This window comes from Gavia stellata, chromosome 5 (genome assembly GCF_030936135.1).
Source record: "Gavia stellata isolate bGavSte3 chromosome 5, bGavSte3.hap2, whole genome shotgun sequence".
Taxonomy (NCBI): domain Eukaryota; kingdom Metazoa; phylum Chordata; class Aves; order Gaviiformes; family Gaviidae; genus Gavia; species Gavia stellata.
The window spans coordinates 26,771,549-26,791,834 of NC_082598.1; the positions used below are offsets into that span (position 1 = coordinate 26,771,549).

A 20,286-nucleotide genomic window follows, 5' to 3' on the forward strand; every position below is an offset into this window, starting at 1 on the left:
GTTAGATAACTTGTGTAGTGAAAGAAAAGATTTCTAACTTATCACAGATGTTGCAGAGGTTAGGAGTGAAGATGATTTAAAGAGGCATTGTTCACTAAATTGACATTTCAAACTTAAAAATGTTTGGATTTTAATTGATTAAATATATCAGAATCCCAATTCCTATTTTTATTTGTTCTTTCTTTTTTCTGTCTTGAAATTAATACAATTGCAGATTTGGAAAGATGATTATTTATGGAGGCCGTGAAAAATCTAAGTGCTATTAGGTACCTTTGAAGAAAGTCACTTACCATACAAGCAGCCTGAACGGCTTCTGATACATTGCCTGCATTTGGTTCACACCAAAAAACGTGGCACTCAAAATGCTGGTTTCCCGTATCCATAATGAAGGCAAATGTGTGAACATCCTTGCCTACTCCCATGAAGGACAGGAACCGCACACGACACTCCACCATGACTTCCTCTTCATTCTGGTTATGAATCAAATGATTGATCATTACCATTGGATATTCTGTGGAACTTTTCTTTCAATTTTAAGTTGATTAAATGGGGGGAGATGACACTGATGCAGTCTTGTGGAATTTCTTTTTATCTATCTGCATATACCCAGTGTGCTCAGGCCTGGGCTGGATCTCCCCTTCTAGGCTATCACCAGAAGACCAAGGCTTTGAGTGTTAGCACTGAGCATATTGTGCATTTTAAACACTGCTTGTTCTGTGAAGAAACAAAACAACATGGCTATCATGACTCCAAAACATGCCCCCCTATCACTGGTATGTTATAGAGATGTTGGCTTAGTACCTTATCAACAGACATATATAAAAGACATTTTGTGAAAGTTAATTGTATTAATCTCTACAGAAAATGCTCTACAAAAGGACAGTGATGTGAAACACAGATTTTAACATTACTCTTGGCTTCCACACCAAGAATAAGGTAAATGCAGTTTAGAATTTAGGATTGCTACTTAGGGCTTAACCTACAACATTTTAGGCTCAAAATTCCTAGAAAGGGTAACACTGAGTTTATTTTAAGTATCTAATGAATACTTATAATAATTTATATTTCTGAGGACATGTTTGGAATGGTAAATAAACCTGAAGCTGATATAAGCAGTAAGAGCCTCCAGATTCACAGCCCTGGGAAGAAATAAAATGCAAAATAAGCAAATTAATTACAGCACAAATGAACTCTTTCTACTAGTGTTTATGTGTTCCTGGTTTTCAACACTCATATTATGTTAAACGTGTTATAAACAAGACTGTCTGCCTTACTCTTTCATTAATGACTGTGACAGTAGCATCAGCAACATTCATGGTAACTGGCATCCAGTCTTCTTTGCTAGAGGAAGCCATTAGGCTTTCAATGGCACTATTCAGAGTATCCATTCCTAAAATAGAAGAAAATGTGATAATGAAAAATACATATATAAGTAAACAATAATAAAATATTTATTTTCACATAGTAGTACAGAAAACAGATTGTTTTGGACTCCTTATTAAAATGAATTTGATGATGGAAGGAAAGGTTTTGAAGTTGGTTTTCTTCAGCTGCAGAAACAAAACAGGCGCCTCTGGCTTAGAAAAAACAGGATCGCATCTTGTTTAGCTGCTGCACCATTTCAGTTCTCTAGGGCCCTTCTCATGAGTAGCAGAGCTCATATTCAGAGAAAGCAGCAAAAAGAAACTCTGCCTTCTTGGCAGCTCCCAAAATACTCTGGTTGCAAAACATGTTCGAATGAGGCCCTGAATACTAGATGTCTTCATGCCTCGCCCTTCGAAAATTATGCATTTACACTTGGCTAGCAGAGCCCAGTCCTTAGACTTTATGCAAGGTACTTTGGAAGTCACTTATTCTTAAGTGTTACATACCCACAGGTTTAGCTACAGGTAGCATGCCCAGGTACTGCACGTGGAACTTCTGTACCAGTTCTGTCTTTGGTGTTGGGAAATCTACTGCATGGGAACAAAAATCAATTTCTGTTTATCAGCATTCACAGCAGGGAAAACCACTTTTGTTTCATCAGTAACATTAAACAGTTTACCCAGTAACTGTGCTCTGAAGCTATTGTATTGATTAAAACAGATTTTCACTCCCTCTGACAAGAACAATGCTCAATAATTTCTAAAGGAATTAGGAGTAACTTTGCATCACCTAATTCTTGATCTACGCTAAGAATAAGGTCATGTTATATTGCTGTCATATTAAAACCAGAAAATATAGATGAATGTGTCTCTGAGACATACAGACTTAAGTTTCACTGCATAACTATGTAAAATCTGGAATCTGTTTTTAATACCATCCCTGTTAATATGTTAAACAGTCTATGAGCAATCCATACTACTGTCCAAGCAGACAATCACACAAGTTGATGTATGAATTAGGAGTAAGACATTCAGTATAAACTGGTGGATATAGAAGCATGTAATTTCCTGTAGCTAACACAGAGTATGTTTGTTCTCCTGGAATACTTTCAAAATAGCAACTATGAAGCTATGACTAATAAAGACATGCAAAGACAACTTTCTTTTACCATGCAGTAGAGTGTGCAAAAGACCCTTAAGTTGGATGACAATCCACTTGCACCTCTTGTCTTGGAAGCTGCTAAGATTGATGCTGAAACCTAGCAAGAGTCCTCCTACAGCTCCCCTGAATCCAAGGGATTAACTGGAGTATATCCTGTTTTTAAGGAAGATTTGGCCAATTTGTGCAGTCTCAAGTCATGAGGTATTTTGATGTGAACAAGACAATACGTGCAAGTAGCCAAAAATAAGTAAGACTGCATTTGCAAAATCTGTATTTCAAAATAAAAGAGGAAATGCACAAGTTGACATAACTGAGCAACTACCAACACAACCAATAAAAATGTTTAATGTAATACAGTAGCAAGTTACAGTCAGATACAGTAATTAAAAGACAGGAATACACTCCTGACCTCTCCACCCAACATTCTCCATTTTGGTCAAAAGCAGCATCAGAAACAAAACATGCCTAAAACAGGACCATCCCAAGGATACTAGCTGTAACATACAGTACCTTGCAGAGGAACATCAAGGGTGACATTTGTCCTCTCTTGCAATGAGCTGCAAGCCATAGCTTTAGCATTCTTCCGTTCGGCCATAATCTGAAGAAGAGAATGATAATACACCTCTCTTTTTTTTTTTTAAATATAGTACAGCAGTAATTACAAGTATAAATTTACTCCTATTACAACCCTAGTTTCTAAAATCTGAAGTAAGCTACATGACTAAACAGGTTATTCTTTTTAAATAACAACTTTAATTTTCCTCTAGTTTATTCACCATTCCTTAACTACATAAAGAACTTAAGTGGTGTTCCAAGCCTAGATGAAATATAGATGGAGGAGGAAAAAAAACCTCTAGCCATTTTTATCAACAGCAAAATTGCAGTGAGGAGTAATACAACAAAAAATATAAATATTTAACACACAGAGAAGAATGTTCATTATTCATGTTCCTCTCTGATCTATCTTCTGCTGTGTATAATTTTTTCCTCCATTTTTTATGTTTCTTCTGGAATTAAAAATCCCATGCAAAATACAACCTGTTCTTCCCCCAAAATGTATAATATTAGCAAAAAAGGAAAAAAAATCCAAAACACTTCAAAATAACCACTTTGGATGATTATTCCCTACAAATATATTACTGAGAAGGGACCCAGGGAAGCTAATAGAGGTTTTCCAAAGCTCGTACAGGAAGCATTGCTATCTGCTTCTTTACACTATGACTGTTAATTGTAATGAAGCTATAAAGATATCTGGTGTTCCAGCAGATGACACTTGGTCTGAAGACGCTTCTAGCAAATGTCTCAATTTTTTTTTTTAAGGTTTTATATTTTGAAAGGATTTTCTGTTACAGGGACACATGATAGTATTCCCCTCTGCAGATGAAAAACGATACATGATAGCTTAGGAAGAAGCCCAGACTCAGCAAAGAGGTCCAGTGTGTCAGTTAGCACATGACAAGTGCTTCCGTGAATCAGGATTACATCTATTGCTGAATTACGAAGGAACATGCTCTACTTAACAACACTATCCTGTTTTATTCTGTGTTACTATTAGCTATGGTTTTAAACGCTTAGTTGCTGTCTTATCCAAAATTAATGCCAGGAGCTTCATGTCATAGTTACAAATGTGACAGATCTACTGCCTTTCTGATACCCCTGTGTATAGCTACTGTGGCATTTACTTGATGTTGACCTTACTGGATAAAAGCAGCTGTAGTAGGGCCTGTGTAGCTTATTTTTCCATGCTAGACTTGCTGGAAACATCTGTGAGAATTGAGTGTTGGAGGAGAAAGAGGAGGGACGTAACAGGTCCAGGCTTCTCCAGTCAGCCACTGCTGCCGTCCCCGGTGTTAAACTTCACCAAGCACAGCCTGCAGCGCCCTGGCCAACCTCAGCAGCTTCCTGAATCCTGCCATCTGCTTTTCCTCAGGCACCCAAGCCCAGACAGACCTGCCAGGCTTTTGCACAGTTGCTGGGCTACCTTCTGCCTCTGCCTCAGGCAAAACTCTTGCTGCCCAGAAGGTTACAGTAATGCACGCTGTGTAAATGCTCACGTTGTTTGCATGAAACTTCACAAGTTCAGTAGCCACGTCTGCAGTGTTGCAAAAATGAAAAATTTTTACACTATACAACTGGCTACAGAGGGGAATTTGACATTACTGATTCCATTCACTAATGTGAAGACAAAATGTAAAAAGCAAATGACAGGCACACAGTAAATCAGCAGAATTTTAAAACCTGAAGGTTTCCTAACTAGCTTTTCTAGAAGAGCTGTGACTCACAAGGAGGGACGAGTTACACAGGGATAACTGATAAAAGTTATTCATCCTCACAGCACACTTTTCCTGTAGTGCAAACTGACATGTTTTAAGGAAAACCAAAATGAGCAGCATAATATTTTTAAAAAAGGGGGATGCAGCCTCAAATCTACCACAGCTCAATAAAAGAATAAAAAAGAGTTTCAAGTAGATTGGTTTAACTGCCTCTCTAAAAGCGTTTCAATCAGATTTGCCTGCTGTAAAGGATGTGATGCTTTGCTACCACTGCATGAAATGACCGTACAGAGGACACTCATGAACTGATCATGCAAGAAAACCAAAATTAATAACCAGGGAATGGTGGCAAATCTGTAAGGTAAAATGGCTGAAAAGAACAGTCCTCTCCAGTATTACAGACAACACTACCACAAGCAGGAACTAAGATCCTTTAGTATTTGTAACCAGAGCAGCTTAAACCTCCTCTTCTCCCTGATTTTTTTTTAAGTGGGCAGAGTAATGTTAGCAACTATTTTCCTGTTTGTCCTGCAGGTTAATACCATTGAATAATACCATTCAAAGGCATAATCAAGGTCTGATTTATTTACAGAGTTTAACATCACCATTTATTAGTAATTGAAGCTGTGTGTTCTTTTTCCATTTTGAACCTGCAGCTGCTTTATTATTCAAGAAAACCTTCAGTCTCTGTACACACTTGTCAAATCAAAAGCACCTATCATCCTTCTCAAATCTAAATGCTCATCCTCCCATCCATTCTCATCCTCCCATCCATTCGCATCCTTTCCTTCACAAATTCTCTTCACCGTTTCTCATTGCCAGTGATATAAGCTAAACTAACACTGTATACAATTGCTGATTGTATATATTAGGCTCAGGGACCTCTGAACAGACAAATGCAGCTGACTTTAAATCCACTTGCCTTTGAGCAGATTTCGTGTAAACTTGTGGCGATGGCTTTTGCGGGTGTGTCACATCGAAACACATGACATTTCAGAATTCTTGTGTCTTTGTCTCTTGCCACATAAGCGAAGTCTCTGAGTAAACAAAATAAATTGACACGTTAGAAACAAGCAAAACTAATTAAAGCGTTAGAATCAGTAGTATCTCCAAAACAGCAAGTCCTACTTCAATTTAACAGGTGTATGTCTCGGCTGTCAAAGAATAAAACACATGCCTTAGACAAAGCAGATCTACAGATGTAATAAACTGCATACCCATGAAACACTCATCTAAAGTTTGGTGCTTAATCTATATAATCAAAGAGCTCATTACAGTTTCCTAACCCTGGCAACTTACTGAACTTACAACTGTAATTCCAACTGCAATTGTAAATACACGGGGAAAATTTACTCAACTATTTTACTGAGGATGAAGTGGGGAGAGAATTACAAACTAAGACAGAAAACACATGCAGCTCTTAAATGCTAAAAAATCTGAGAAACAGCACACAAGATTCTAGTCAGAGAAAAAACCTATTTCAAAGGACTGTATAAAGTGTTTAACATATGCAGATAGTAATTAGAGATCTGGTTGCGTAAGGGAGATGTGAACCTGCTGAGCTTTGCTCACACTAAATGGCCTAAATTTCTGACCTTATTTTTTCAAAAGTTAAATAAAGCTGCCCTACAAAAGAGATTTTTGCACTGTACTGGCTAGTCACCACAGCATAGTGTAGCTTTCTAGCATGGGTGATGGAAGTGCCAGGATTATGTTTATTTGTTCTCAGGCTGTTTAAGAGCTCTTCTGAAAAAGTCAAAGTGGTATACTGAGTCGGGAAGAAGCCTGGCTTTGCCTGGTTGCCATCCTTGCTATACGAGACTCTCTGCTCCCTGGTCTTGCACCTCTGCTTTCTCATGTCCTCCGAGCAACCACAGCCCATTCCTGCTTTGTGACCCTCCTGCTATCTCCAGATTTCTTTGAGACTTTGCATCCCTCACAGAGCTGTGCTGAGTAGCTAACTAGCATTAGACCAGACAAGGGAAGCTGGGGCTCCCAACAGCCTCTTATGCCTGAAGTCTCTTTTCAGTGCCTTTCCTCTTTACGCATAAATAATTACCAGCAAGATTCTAACTGGTGAAGAGATAGGAGGGATATTCCTAAACCACAGGTTTTATATACAGGAATACTTCAGTCCATACTAAAGTCTGTAAATATCCCGAGCAGGGTCTAATGTAGTATGGATTGCCAACTTCTTTGTTCACTGTAGATGCCCAGTGAATTGAAGAGTTTTGTATTGAAGTTATCCAGGGAGAACCAGAGACTGTGGCAGACTGATAGTCGGACTTCCAGCTCTGTATGAGATACGAACCTTGCCCTGCAGTTAAGTACCTTACCTGTATCTAATTCAGCAGCACTAGATTTTGTTGTTAATGAGCCCTTACAATGAAAGGGGCAGTTGCCAACAGCCTGGGCTGCACAGTGACAGGCACAGATTGTTCCTCTGTTTAACAGGTTTGCAACCTGAAGCCTGATGAGTAATACTTAAAAAAACCCCCACAAAACTATCAGGAGCTGAGACTTGGAAACAATTCCACATGACAGAACTGTGCAGAAACACAGTGAAGCCATCTCCATCTCACTGCATCCCCACATGCGGTGGCACGCATCAGGGCACAGCAGATACAGGAGGCAGCGAGGCAGCACATGGAGCGTGTTGCCACCTGAACCCTTCCTGCACAGGGAACATAGCCCAAGGGCTGTGTCGTCTGTCACCAGCTGCAGCACTGCTCTGCCAGCAGGTGCGACGCAGGCACCCTGTTTCACCCAATTGCTCATGAGTTGCAGGAAAAATCACAAATCAATAATCCAGGAAGGTGCTGTCTATTACAGAAGATGCCCTGAGGTTTCCTAGCTCCAGCCTGACCCCCAAGCACCTCGGCCACAATCTGCAAGAGCCTTTTGGCATGTTGTGCCCTTTTGCTGCACTGTAAGTTCACGGAGATGCTCAGTTCCAGCTGGAATCTTGCTCCTGGAAAAAAGCTGATGCTTTTTGCTCATCTGAACATGTGCCAAGCCTTGCTGTAGAATGGTTTCCTCCTAGCTTAATGTTTCAAAAGCAAATTGAAGACTCCTATCTGGACTGTAGTAATAAGACTGAGAGAAGGGGGTATGGCTCAGCTATGGCCAATGAAAAATTAGCAGCTATGGGGAAAAAAAGAAAGCAAGTGCCAGATAAAAAACCTTTCGAGATTTCTGCCTTTTGAAGTAAGCTTTCAACATTACTGATAATCCTGAAAGATCTAGAGAGCAGGTATTTGGAAATGCTCAGGTTCACAAAAGTCCCACATACAATATCCTGAACTCTGAAAAGACCTTGCCTGGTTCGAGAACTGTAAGTGAGGAATTTCCAGACATCCTAAGCATTTGGAATTTTTGTTTTCTGTGTGTTTGGCTTTAGCTGCCATCTTTTAAATGCCGTAAGTTTCAGACTTCACATTTTTGAGTCCAAATACCTTCCCTTACAAATACTTCAACTGCGATACAAAAACATTGTTCACTTAACAGACACGGATTTGCTACTATAACTTCATTAAGATTTCCCCCCACCTTTACATGCAGGAAAAACTTGCTGGCAGTGACCATCACTGCAGGGTAGCAAAAGCGCATAAACAAGCAGACTGCTGCGCACACCTTATTATTGGATCAAGGTCTATTCTTTCAGAGTGCAGACGTAACAGCTGAAACCTGTGTTCGCATTAACTTAAAATAACACTGAAAGCCATCTATGTGACCATTACATGGCTATTTATTACCATTTACAAGTGTTTACCTGAAATCAATACTATTCCTTTGAGGATTTGTAAACAAATGATTTATGCATTCTTTTACAAGATGATCCTAAGAAGAGCATCCTGTGTTGTTTTGCCAAGTTGCTTGCACAACTGCAGAAGCCTGTTTGAATAAACAGAAATCTGCACAGCCCCAGGAGCACTGTATAATAACCAGGATTTCTAATTCTAAGGCCACCACCTTCAAGGAGGTGCACAAACACAGAAGATAACTTGCCCCTTCTGTTAGCCATACAGCTATCTGTTAGAACCTTCTTTCATCATTAATAAAAACTAAGATGGGACAAAGCCACCAGAGCAAGTCATCAGGGCTTGGAGGACATAACACGTTGCCAGCAAAACCCATTTGTAACAGCCCAAGAGACTGGTCCAAACTTTGATGAGTAGCTCTGGCAATGCCCTGGCACACCATGATTGCCCCAATAAACTACTGTGCTTTGCTGTAGGAGACCACATCAGGCAGGGCATCTCCACTGCACTGCCAAATCCCTGATGCAGGGACAACCCCTAAGGCCACATTAAAAGTCACCCTGCAGAGAGTTTATCTGAGACCCAAGCTCAACTGAAAGGATTTTCAGCCTTAAGGGAATCTGTAAGATAATACAAAATGTGTTTAGTCAGCACATTATCTCCCAGTGGAGGTAGGACTCAAAGGACCACAGAGATAAAAATGAGCCTAACAATTAAAACTGTGTTAAACTAAAGACTGAATTCTGTCAGGATCAAAGATTTTGGTCATAAAGGAACACAACTCATAATTATGCCCGGTAAGTGGAAAACACCTTAGATAACAGTATTTTCAACAGCACTGAAGGCAGAGAGGTGGACTGAGGGCAGCCTGCTGACTCTCATTTCTCTCACAAGCATAAATTTACTTTTCTGATCAAAGGAGACCAATGTGGAGGGCAGTGCTGACATTTAACGAGCTCATGCACTTTTCGGTAAGAACATTTCTCTGTTCCTGGAAGGCTAATGACAGCCAAAGGAACCAGCCACCACGCAAAGCCCGGCTCAGTAACCCCTCTGAATGGCAAGACCTGTGGTGAGAGCAGGAAGAAGGAGTCTGATGAGTGTTACGGATGCAGTATCTGTAGTGGGATGCTCCAGCTGATAAGGGGGCTCACTTGCCACTTTAGTCCTGACACAAAAGGGCCTGCAACCTTTTTGTCCTTGCAAGAGGAGGATGACAACAGTCCTGATGAGACAGACTTGCTCTGCACTTGCCAAAGGGCAGATACTGCCCACAAAGATGTTATTTTTAGTCAAAATATAATGTGTTGTTTTTCTGATGGAGCTGGTAGTGACCGTACATATAGTCCACCTAATGCTCTCCTCCATGGACTACTGCAGGATTTTTTTTTATTTTTTTTTTTTAAATGTTTGGGTTGGAAGGGAACTTTAAAGGTCATCTAGTCCAACCCCTCTGCAATGAGTAGGGCCATCTTCAACCAGATCAGGTTGCTCAGAGCGCCATCCAACCTGATCTTGAATGTTTCCAGGGATGAAGCATCTACCACCTCTCTGGGCAACCTGTGCCAGTGACTCACCATCCTCATGGTAAAGAATTTCTTCCTTAGATCTAGTCTGAATCTACCCTCTTTTAGTTTAAAACCATTACCCCTTGTCCATTCGCTACAGGCCCTACTAAAAAGTCTGTCCCCATTTTTCTTACAAGCCCCCTTTCAGTACTGAAAGGCCGCAATAAGGTCTCCATGGAGCCTTCTCCAGGCTGAACAACCCCAACTCTCTCAGCCTGTCCTCACAGGAGAGGTGTTCCAGCCCTCTGATCATTTTTGTGGCCCTCCTCTGGACCCGCTCCAACAGGTCCATATCTTTCCTGCGCTGAGGACCCCAGAGCTGAACGCAGTATTCCAGGTGGGGTCTCACCAGAGTGGAGGAGAGGGGCAGAATCACCTCCCTCGATCTGCTGGTCACGCTTCTTTTTATGCGGCCCAGGATATGGTTGGCTTTCTGGGCTGCGAGCACACGTTGCCGGCTCATGTCCAGCTTTTCATCCACCAGTACCCCCAAGTCCTTCTCAGCAGGGCTGCTCTCAATCCCTTCATCCCCCAGCTGGTATTGATACCGGGGGTTCTTCTTGAAGAAATGTTGATGCCTCTACTGTTTGCAGCAAGTCTCCAGGCGTGTGGCCTGGAAAGCCCCCGAAGCTGTGAGAAATGCCTCAGTCTTTGTCCCACGAAATTCCACTCGTGTTGAGTTACCTTGAAGAAGTGCCAGAAATGCCACCTCCCGCCTGCAGGGGTGTTGATGGGTGCCAGGAAGGCACTGCTGGGGGCACCTGGCCCACGCTTCGGCTCAACAAGAGCTGCCTCAGTACTGCAGTGGTGCACAAAACACTTCCATCAAGCCTCTCCGGTGCTTGGTCCTGCAGCTACTGTAAATATTTCTGCTTGTAACAGTATGCATTCATCAACAAGGCAGTATAGCACAATTACAGGAGACAATGAAACACCAGCTAGTACATCAGTTTCAACTATGGAGAGCTAATAAAACCCTCGTGGTGGTGTTTCAGACTCACACACCAGTGTTCCACTTTAAGTACCTGAACAGCTTGAACAAAGTAAATCGGCTAATTACATGCACGGATTGTGAATATGCATAAACCTTTAGATGATCAGGGCCTGCATCTGTAAATCTGCTGAAACAGAGGAGGAAATCTGCGTTCTTCAAAACCTGTGGTACTGCATCACATGCAACCCTGCCAGCACCATCTGTTTTCAAATCATCAATCAAAATTAGCACACAAACTGTCCTCCCTTCTGACAGTGCGCAAACAATACTACTGATTTCATTAATTCATGAAGTCACGGAAGTGCCCATGCGCTCGCATGAGCGGTCCTACACAGCAGCCCAGTAGCCAGGACCTGGAGATGGTGGTACAGGCTGCTGGCAGTCGGCTCTTCCAATGCCAGCAGGAGCCTTGCAGCCTTGCTTTGGGCATTTCTAGGCATTGGGAAAACAAAATTGAGCTCTGAGCTCCCTCTTGGAGAAGAAAGGTATGGCTTTGGGATTCCAGAGTATCTGATCCCTGCAGCATCAATAACAAAGTAAAACTTGGGAAAAGTTTTATGTTTCCCTACACAGGACCAGAAGGCAACAGCTTCTTGTTTGTCCAAAGCCTTGAATACCAAATAAGCTAGAAGACTGCTCTCTGATGCTTCTTTCACTTCAGATCCCTTCTGGGTCACTTCACCTGTGAACCTTCATTCGACTGCAGCTCACTTGAAGCTGATTAACATTTAAGTGAGATTTATGTGCAACAGGCCCCTTTGATAATGAAGAAGTGCCGAGTAACGCGTTTGCAATAGAAATTTATGGAAAAGCGCAAATGCCTCCTCTCACTATTCCCCTGTCTTTACACCTTGCTGGGAAAACAAGGGAAAAAAGAAGACCAAAACCCTTTACAAAGCCGATGGCTGGATACAGAGCTAGCATAGGGTTAATAGATCACATCTCATCCAGCTGGAGTCTTCTCTGTCTCAAGAGGGTACATGTGCACATGAAATCTGTGGGATCTGAACCACAGCTCCTGCTAAAATTCCCTTCCATGTCAGTGGGAAGAGCAGCAAGGTGTTTAGTGGGAGAATAATGTATTTCATTGCAGAAAAAAGCTGTATATTCTTAAAACTTTATAACACAAGCGCACCACTTCTGTTGATACAGCATTATCAAGAAGGGGTACTGCATAGTAAGTAATTTTTTTTAAAAAAAATCATTTACACACATACTACATGATCAACTAGTATCTTTCCAGTTATAGGAACTGGATATAAATCAGTACTCTGGAAAAAAGCTAGAAAACCAGAAAAATAGGTAGGAAAATTATTTTGCTGCACAAGTGGGTAAGACTGGTTCTGCTGAACAGTTAAAAATTCAGTAGAAATGTCTTTATTTTGAAAGAGTACAGGATTAGAGAGAGACATTTTAAAAAGCAATTTAGAGAATTGCAAAGACAATGTAAGGTGCTAAGTAGAAAAGAATTTCATTTTTATTTGCTCTTTTACCCTCCTTAATTGGCAAATGTCTACAGTAATTGACTAAACCTTAGATAGCCATACCTATTTAACACCTGGCTAAGCATCACTTAGCTGCTCAACCTTGGATGAATATAATCACATTAAATGCAATTTATGCTAATGCTGTCCTGTTTGAGTAGCAGTGATAGCCATTTGCCACTATTAGGCTAAAGTCCTAGGAGACATCCGAATTAAGTACAGCCTGAAAGAGCAGCACATCCCTCCATTACCTTCTCCCTATAAACGTATTTGTTCAAAAGAGTGTAGAACTGCATTAATTCTTTTTTTTTTGTTAAAAAACCTCAACACCCTAGCCTTGAAGTCTGAAATAAAATTTCTTACTCTTATCAATCAAAATTAAATTGCTGCTATTTAAAACAACTATATTAAAATGATACACATACAGGAAAATGTAAATTGCTTTACAAATTTATATATTACAAATTGTAACAACAATCCTTGAACCAGAAAATTATATCCTCTGGGCTTGGCTTAAAATTGATTGAAATTCATCCAGAATAGCCTACAGAAGATGACTGTTGATTTCTGTGCACTGGTGTACAGACTCCTGCGACTCCTGTGACTGCAGGGTCACAGAGCACACACCACCAGGCTCTGGGGAAACCATCTCCTGAGTCTATAACCTTCAGACTTCACTTTGCTTTCCTGCAAACAGCTGACCAGCCATTTGTGAAAGCACGAAGAAAAAAGGGGAGAGCAGCCACCACTACAGCAGAGTGGGGTCAGAAGGCACCCAGCGGGAGGCTGCTATTCACCAGCGAGACATGAACGTTCATGGCAGCAGCGTAAATGAGCAGAGGAGAAGAGCAAGGCAAGTGAGAGGAGACACATGAGAAGAAAAGAGGATAAATCTAACACCAACAAGACCATGCTCTGATGGGGCTTTTCCATGACACACAAATATTCTAGTATCACAAATGGCAGAGAAGATGAGGTGCAAGAAATCCTGCAGGAATATGTATGACAAAAATTACAGATCTTCTGGATTAACATTTTAAATCTTTCAACAAGACTGCTCTTTCACAGAGGAGGAAGGGGACTGATTTAGAGCCGAAATGAAGTCTGGGACTCTTCAGTTCACTTGCCTTTTTATTAGACTCACGTCAAGGAGTTTGTGAAGTTAGGAAGAAAAACCCAAAGGTAAGAAACCAGAACTAGACGAAACAAACAGGATTCACACAAGCTGCAGAATCTGTTTGTAGATTTACTGAGGACCTTTCAACTTCTATTTCACCTACCAGATACCAGACAGACACTGAATGAAACCACTGCTTCCCTTCCACACCCTCCAAAGGAAACCTCCAGCCCCTTCTCCAGGTGACTATACCAACCACTCTGGAATCAAATCCTGCAGGAGGAGGAAGAAAAACGAGTCTTCTCCTTTCCATTTCTCCCAGATAGTCACGGTGCATTTAACCACATGTACTACTCTTTCCTCAGTGGTAAGAGTTGGAAGAGATGTAGGAGACAATGAATTTTCCCTACGTTTCTGACAGCTGCTGGCAATCCTAAAAACATACGAAAGCCTTACAATTTTATTTCGTTTCAAGCGCTCCGCCCCAAGAGCTCCCGCACCTCTTTGGCTGCTCCCCAGCTACAACCCAGAATGGCAGATTTGGCCACCACTACATTACCCTGGTCATTAATTTTTGATCCAAGTAGTTAAAATGCCCTCCCAAGTGGAGACTTTTGGGAGACTTATTTCAGTTCTCACACAACTTGAAAATGGGTTTCCTTGCAGCAAAACATCAGTTCTGCATTTATTAAATTCTCCTCCAATGGTCTGGCATTGACACAGCGTAGCTTGTTTTTCTAATTCATGCATGAAGTTTGTAGGGCAAATTATCCCCTGCTGAAAGGCTGTTTGCTTCATTCCTTGATAACGTCACTTAGTAACTCTCAAGGAGGAGCTATGGCTACTTTGTGCGATACTCGGAGGCTTTAATCTGGCAGCCCTAAAACACACAGCCTGCTGGTTTTTCTTTGATGTCTTATCATCGCCACAGTTCTGCATGCTTCCGGAATTTTTTAAAACCCTCACAGAGCTGATAGGTCCGATACCCAGCTCTGCCCTTCAGAGCCCAGCGCTTCCAAGCCTGAAAGCATTTGCACAACTTTCACTCCAGTTTCCTTCCTGCAGCCTGATCCTCACGAAGCTGCAGAAGCTGTTCCCCCAGACGCGCTTCCCACTACCTCCTCTTCCAGAGGAGGGGACGGGACTCCCGTCAGCCTTGCTGCCTCGCCGGCTCCGAGATGTCACAAATTATTTCCCTTTCTACTATCAAGGGCTATACTCCACCCCTGCAAAGGGCCACAGATTTACATCGACGGAGCCATGCCAAAGCGTGACTCCAGTAACTAAGCTCTCCAGATCCACGAGCTGTGTTAACATAGTGACAACAGTACTGACTGTACAGCTAAGATTTACACTCCATGCTGGTCCTCCTTCCCAACGTCACCTCATGATCATATGGCTGAAGTACTACTGTCAGGGCAAGGAGGACAGTCTATCACATATGCCGTAGCCACCACCAAGACTGCCCTGGAGACTGTGCTCTTGTAGCACCAGCGGCAGAAGGGGGGCCCAGCTGACAGTGTGCCCCATCCAGCTGGTGCCTGGGGAGCTCAGATGGGGCTTCCTGCTCCCCACCAACTCCTAGACAGACACAGCGAGTTGAAAAGTCAAGCAGCAGCTTAGACCTCAGCTTGTTTTTAAATGAACTTAAAGGAAGACAGAACTTCAGGGACAGATCCTATGAAAAATCACAGACCACTGACTTTATTGCTGCAAATTTTTCATGGTGAATATTTGGGGTTTTTGCTTAATTGATTCACATTTATGAAATATGTACGGGCAGAGGGCTGCCTTCCTACCCTGCGCAGCAGTTTTCAAGGCAAGGGCACACAAATGAGGTAGGTTGTCAAGGCTATTGTAGTCTCTGCTTCTCCTTTGTAGCATCGCAAAGTGGTGGTTTGGCTTCTCAGGATGGCCAGGCCAGTGCAGCATTTCTGATGAATGCTGAACTTCCTTAAAACAGACAAACGTGTTATTATGTCTGTGAACCTCTGAACAGCCTCTTTGGAACAGATCCTGTAAATTCGATTTTGACAAATTAGTATTAAGCTATTTTTGACAATGCTTCTATCTTCCAGGATCTAATTGGAAGACGTGGGCCTTTGTTTGTGAGGAATATTTAAAGATTTAATAAAGAAATACATCAAGTTGAGATGCTCAAAGCACTGCTACAGATTTAACTGAAGAAGACAGAAGACTACACTAGAACAGTTAATCTCTCCAGTGTGATTTGTTTTATAAGCAATGCTTACTAGTTCTCCTTTGTTCTTTATTATTCAGACAGAGAACACAGCAATCGCATACAGACACTACCCACAAATCTGCTTGCAGCACACTTTTGCCAGTGTTAGTCTGGGAGGATCATCGCTTCCCACATGCATGAAATCTACGTTAGATTGCAAAGCCATAATCAAGAAAGTTCAAACATTTCCCTAGGCCAACGCCGCTTAAAGAATTGATTAAAAACCAGTCAAGCCTGGAAACCATTCTCATTATATTCCACAAAGCAAATGCAAGGAACAGTCTGCATCTCCAAATCACACTCCTTCCGCCCAGTCCCAGTATCAAGTCCTTGCAATTTAGGAGAGCAAACAAACCCCAAATCTCATCTGAGGGATGCAATTCTATCAGTAAGAGCCTTTGGAGTGGCTGCAGCCCTTGTGCGGCAAAGCACCTGACTACAATGCCTTACTGTCTGCGCTCCCATGAAACAGGAAGCATTGCAGAGAATCCCAAATGATCCCTTTGTACATCCAAACAAATCAAACATACTGGGGACAACTTTTCTTCAAACTTGAAAGACAAGCAACCAACCCAGCCGGATCCGAAACAAATATCAAAAATAGGAAATAAACATCAATGCTTCTAACTATTGCTAAACTTAGCTCTTAAATCCCCTGCTCTTAGCATCCTGTTTTTAAATTTTTTTTTTTTTTTTAATAAAAGGTGGGATTTTAATACCACTTTCCTGCACTTCAGATTACAGAGAACAACAACATCTAAATGTTAAACTCAAAACACTAGAAGCAAATATCAAAATCCACTGCATTGCATGATTTTAAACTGTTCTAGTACTTGAGGGTTTGGGACCTGGAAAAAAAAAAAACAGCAGGCAATTCAACTTGACAAATAATGTTAATAGCAAGGTGAAAAGGTCACAGAGAGACATGAGTTTACTCACTGAAGTTTAGCTTCTGTTCACTGATACAAGCAAAGCAATACAAGCATTGTTTGGTGCATGTCGGAAGGATAAACACACAGAATAATCGAAAAATGAAAATCCTTTACCTCTCTCTGAATCCAGGGCAGCATTAAGAAAGAGAAAGAGCAAGTTAGAAAGCGCTCACGCAGACAGAGCTCCAGCATATGATGAGACAGAGTAGCTGAAAGAAGTGCTGTGCATTTAACACTCGCTGTTTGTTTGTAGCACAGTGTATCTAAGTATACTGCCACTATTTTGACACTTATTTTGGTTGAATCCTGTTGCTCTGAAGTTTGTATTTTTGGAAACATGCAAAGGAGCCAACAGGCATCAGCTGAATTTAGAGAGGCAGCGCAGACATATCAACAGTGGGAGGTAATCAAGCTTAAAATACCACACGCAAGTCCGGGAAGCAGTATGCAGAAAACATAAATACACACACATAAGTGCATGAACCTTCCTTCTTCCAAAATAACACTATTTAAAACAGACACTGACAAAACAAACAAGAATAATTCTTCAGGCTGTGAAAACCTTATGTTGTTTACATTGCAAGAGTAGAAAGATTGTTGTGAGTTTTTTTAATGCCTTTTCCAAAAGCTCATGCCCCAAGGTCACCTGGGCTCCTCTGAAAGCTGCACCCTGAAGAAGTGACAGCCTGGGTAACAACCTCACATGAGCACTGAGCTGAAGCCAGGACGTATAAAATCATTACACACCCTCACTTCTGAAGCACTTCAGCAACCACTGGTACGATTTAACTAACACCCCCCTTTCCCAAAGGTGAAGGCGGGCAGGAGAGGCATAAGCCTCCCTGGGCTGGGGGCTGCCCTTCTCTCACTTCCCTCAGAGCTGCTCTGCCTGCCCTGCTCCCCACCCGAGCCCTGGGGAGGGCTCGCTGCGGGTCCCCGGCGCCTGCCACAGCTGGCTGCTTTCTAGGTCACACCAGCCACCACGGAACACCAGCAGTGTGAGTCTGCAGTACACGCGCACTTCTGGAGCTGCCGGGTGAAGAAAGCACACGGTTTCCCACGACATTACCACGAAGGGTTAGCTGCGCTGGGGAACAAGGTGGGTTGTTGCCTGCTTCTCCCCACCCCTCCTTAAAAACAGGACACCACTTTATGCAATGTATAGTGCCTCTACAGGGATAATAACCATTCTCCAGAAGAGAGCTGCTTAGTCTTGCTCTCCCACATGCATCCCAACTCCCCTAAGAAGGGCTCATCTCCAGTTAGCATCCGAGCAAGGTTCATGCACCGTGCACAAAAATGTGGGACCTTACATCATCCTAGCTTGTAACCGACCCTGAGAAAAAAGTAGTGGAGTGGAAAAATCATCCCAGCTCAAGTAATAAGGGCAGGCTTAAAGACAGAGCACACTGAAGGGAAGGGATCCAATTCCCATTAGACACCTCACTTTAGCAAGATTGCAAAGCTTACAGGGATTGATCTGTTGCTTGGAAATGGCTTAGTGACTCGATCTGGAATAAACATAGGCTTTCTAAGCCAGGTTTTAACTAAACTTGCATACGGTTAGCTAATGTATCCGTCCAACACGGGAGTGCAAGTCACACATGGATGCATATGTACATAGCTAGAAATTTAAGTTCTTTCTTATGGCAAGATGAAATCTCTCCTGGTGCAACTTGTACCCATTGCCCCTTGCAATCTCCATGTGGCTCTTTGTGAAGAACAATAATTTACCTGAACAACCTCTCTGGGGACATGGTAGAGTCCCCATCGCAGGAGGTTTTCAAGATGTGACTGGACAGGGTGCCAGACAATCTCATCTAGGCTCCCCTTCCCATGAAAGGTTGGATCAGATGGTCTTTTGATGTTCCTTCCAACCTGGGCTGTTCTATGATTCTATGAAAGCAGACAAGTTGGAAAGAAGATCTGTATTTACAAACGTAATGGACATTCCCAGAAATTTTACAATGGAAGCGTGAGACTTAGCCTCACCGTAAAGAAGAAGAAACACAGGGCGCTTTGCTCCACTTCCTTCCATGCAGTGAACTGGGAGCTTCCCCTTTTCAACATCCAGGGGTGACCTGTGTGCATCTCCCCAACCAAAATCCCACTCATTCCTGTCCTTTAGCTACATGGGCTTTCTACTGGGCTTTGGAGAATCAGCAAGGACTTCACCATGCCTATTGCTAACATTTTATAAATTAAGAGGTTAAAATTAGATCTCAGTATTGCAAATATTGGAAGTTTTTCAAGCCTAAACAGCCCTTGATTCTATATTTCAGTGCCAATTGGAAAATCAGAATTCAAAAAGTAGTATCACTTTTACTTTCCCAGAAAACACAGTCAATGTTTCTAAGTAGTATGAGAAGCAAAATATAGATAATTTTCTTCATGCACTAATCACTGGCTTTATATGAAGTGGATAAACAGAGATTATCTCTCAGAAAAAGCTTTATATTGGAAAAATCTTCCAGCAATTTAGACACAATGTACTAGGGAAAAAAAGAAAGGGAAAAGAAATGCCTTGGATCTAGCTGATTTTGAACACAGTACAGTCAGACGCAAAACATGACATGCTGGTGCAAACTCTTAAAGGGAGATCTGTTAATTCCCCTATGGTTACACAAGATACAATTGTACAGAACAATCACCACTGCAGCTGCCAGCAGAGGCAAAGAAAAAAAAAACACAGGAGGGAATTCAGGAAGGTGAGAGAAAAATACAAGCAGTTGGGCTGCTGGACTTCCCCAGGCAGTGAGGAACGAGCGGGGCTCCGGCTGAGGGACTCCCACAACCGTGGGATGCATGTGAATCAAGAGGAGTGCATCCTGCTTCTAACCAGTTAATTACAGCTTTCCAATTAACCCAATACCTCCTTATAGAGTGTCTTGTAATTTATGAATTAATTTCACACAAAAGACTATTTGCCTGTATTCCCTTCGCATTCTGGTAGCTTAAATATGGTTGAATGATTTACCTTCAAACTTAAAACAAACAAACAAACAAATAAATCACCCCAAGGCTAAAAAGCAGACACGGAAAGTTTCGGTTCAAATGGCAGATTTTGCTGATGGCTCTAAGTGCCAGAAATGCTGCAAGAGCAGCTGTGCAAGCGCTTTGGTATGGTGCTCTATATACCCTCTTCCAAGCTGACTGAGCTAAAAGGGGTCAAGCCAGAGCCTGCCAATAATGTGGGAAGATGATACCTAGAAATTGTGTCAGGGCTGCTACGCAGGATTTGAGATTCACTTCTGAGGGGAAAAGGCCAAGACCTCCAACAAAAACAGCCCACGACCTTCCAGCCTGCAGAGGTATGAGAAAGGAGCTCCCCTTCCACAGCAAGCTCTGTCAGGATGCTGCCTCCCCGGGAAGGGAGTGACAGTCTTCTC

General features: G+C 42.1%; 1 protein-coding gene across 9 annotated transcripts in view; it reads right to left on the minus strand.

The window, feature by feature from the left end:
- The window catches only part of APBB2 (amyloid beta precursor protein binding family B member 2), a 118,306-nt gene that overhangs the window by 4,743 nt on the left and 93,277 nt on the right, over positions 1-20,286 (minus strand). For 8 of the 9 annotated variants that reach the window (XM_059818175.1, XM_059818177.1, XM_059818180.1 and 5 more), the window contains 5 exons: positions 5,722-5,836; positions 3,037-3,124; positions 1,872-1,955; positions 1,275-1,390; positions 291-470 (listed from right to left, as the gene is read on the minus strand). In XM_059818175.1, the coding sequence (XP_059674158.1) occupies positions 291-470; positions 1,275-1,390; positions 1,872-1,955; positions 3,037-3,124; positions 5,722-5,836 (583 nt within the window). The remainder of the gene's footprint in view (positions 1-290; positions 471-1,274; positions 1,391-1,871; positions 1,956-3,036; positions 3,125-5,721; positions 5,837-20,286) is intronic. The other variant, XM_059818183.1, reaches the window with a different exon arrangement.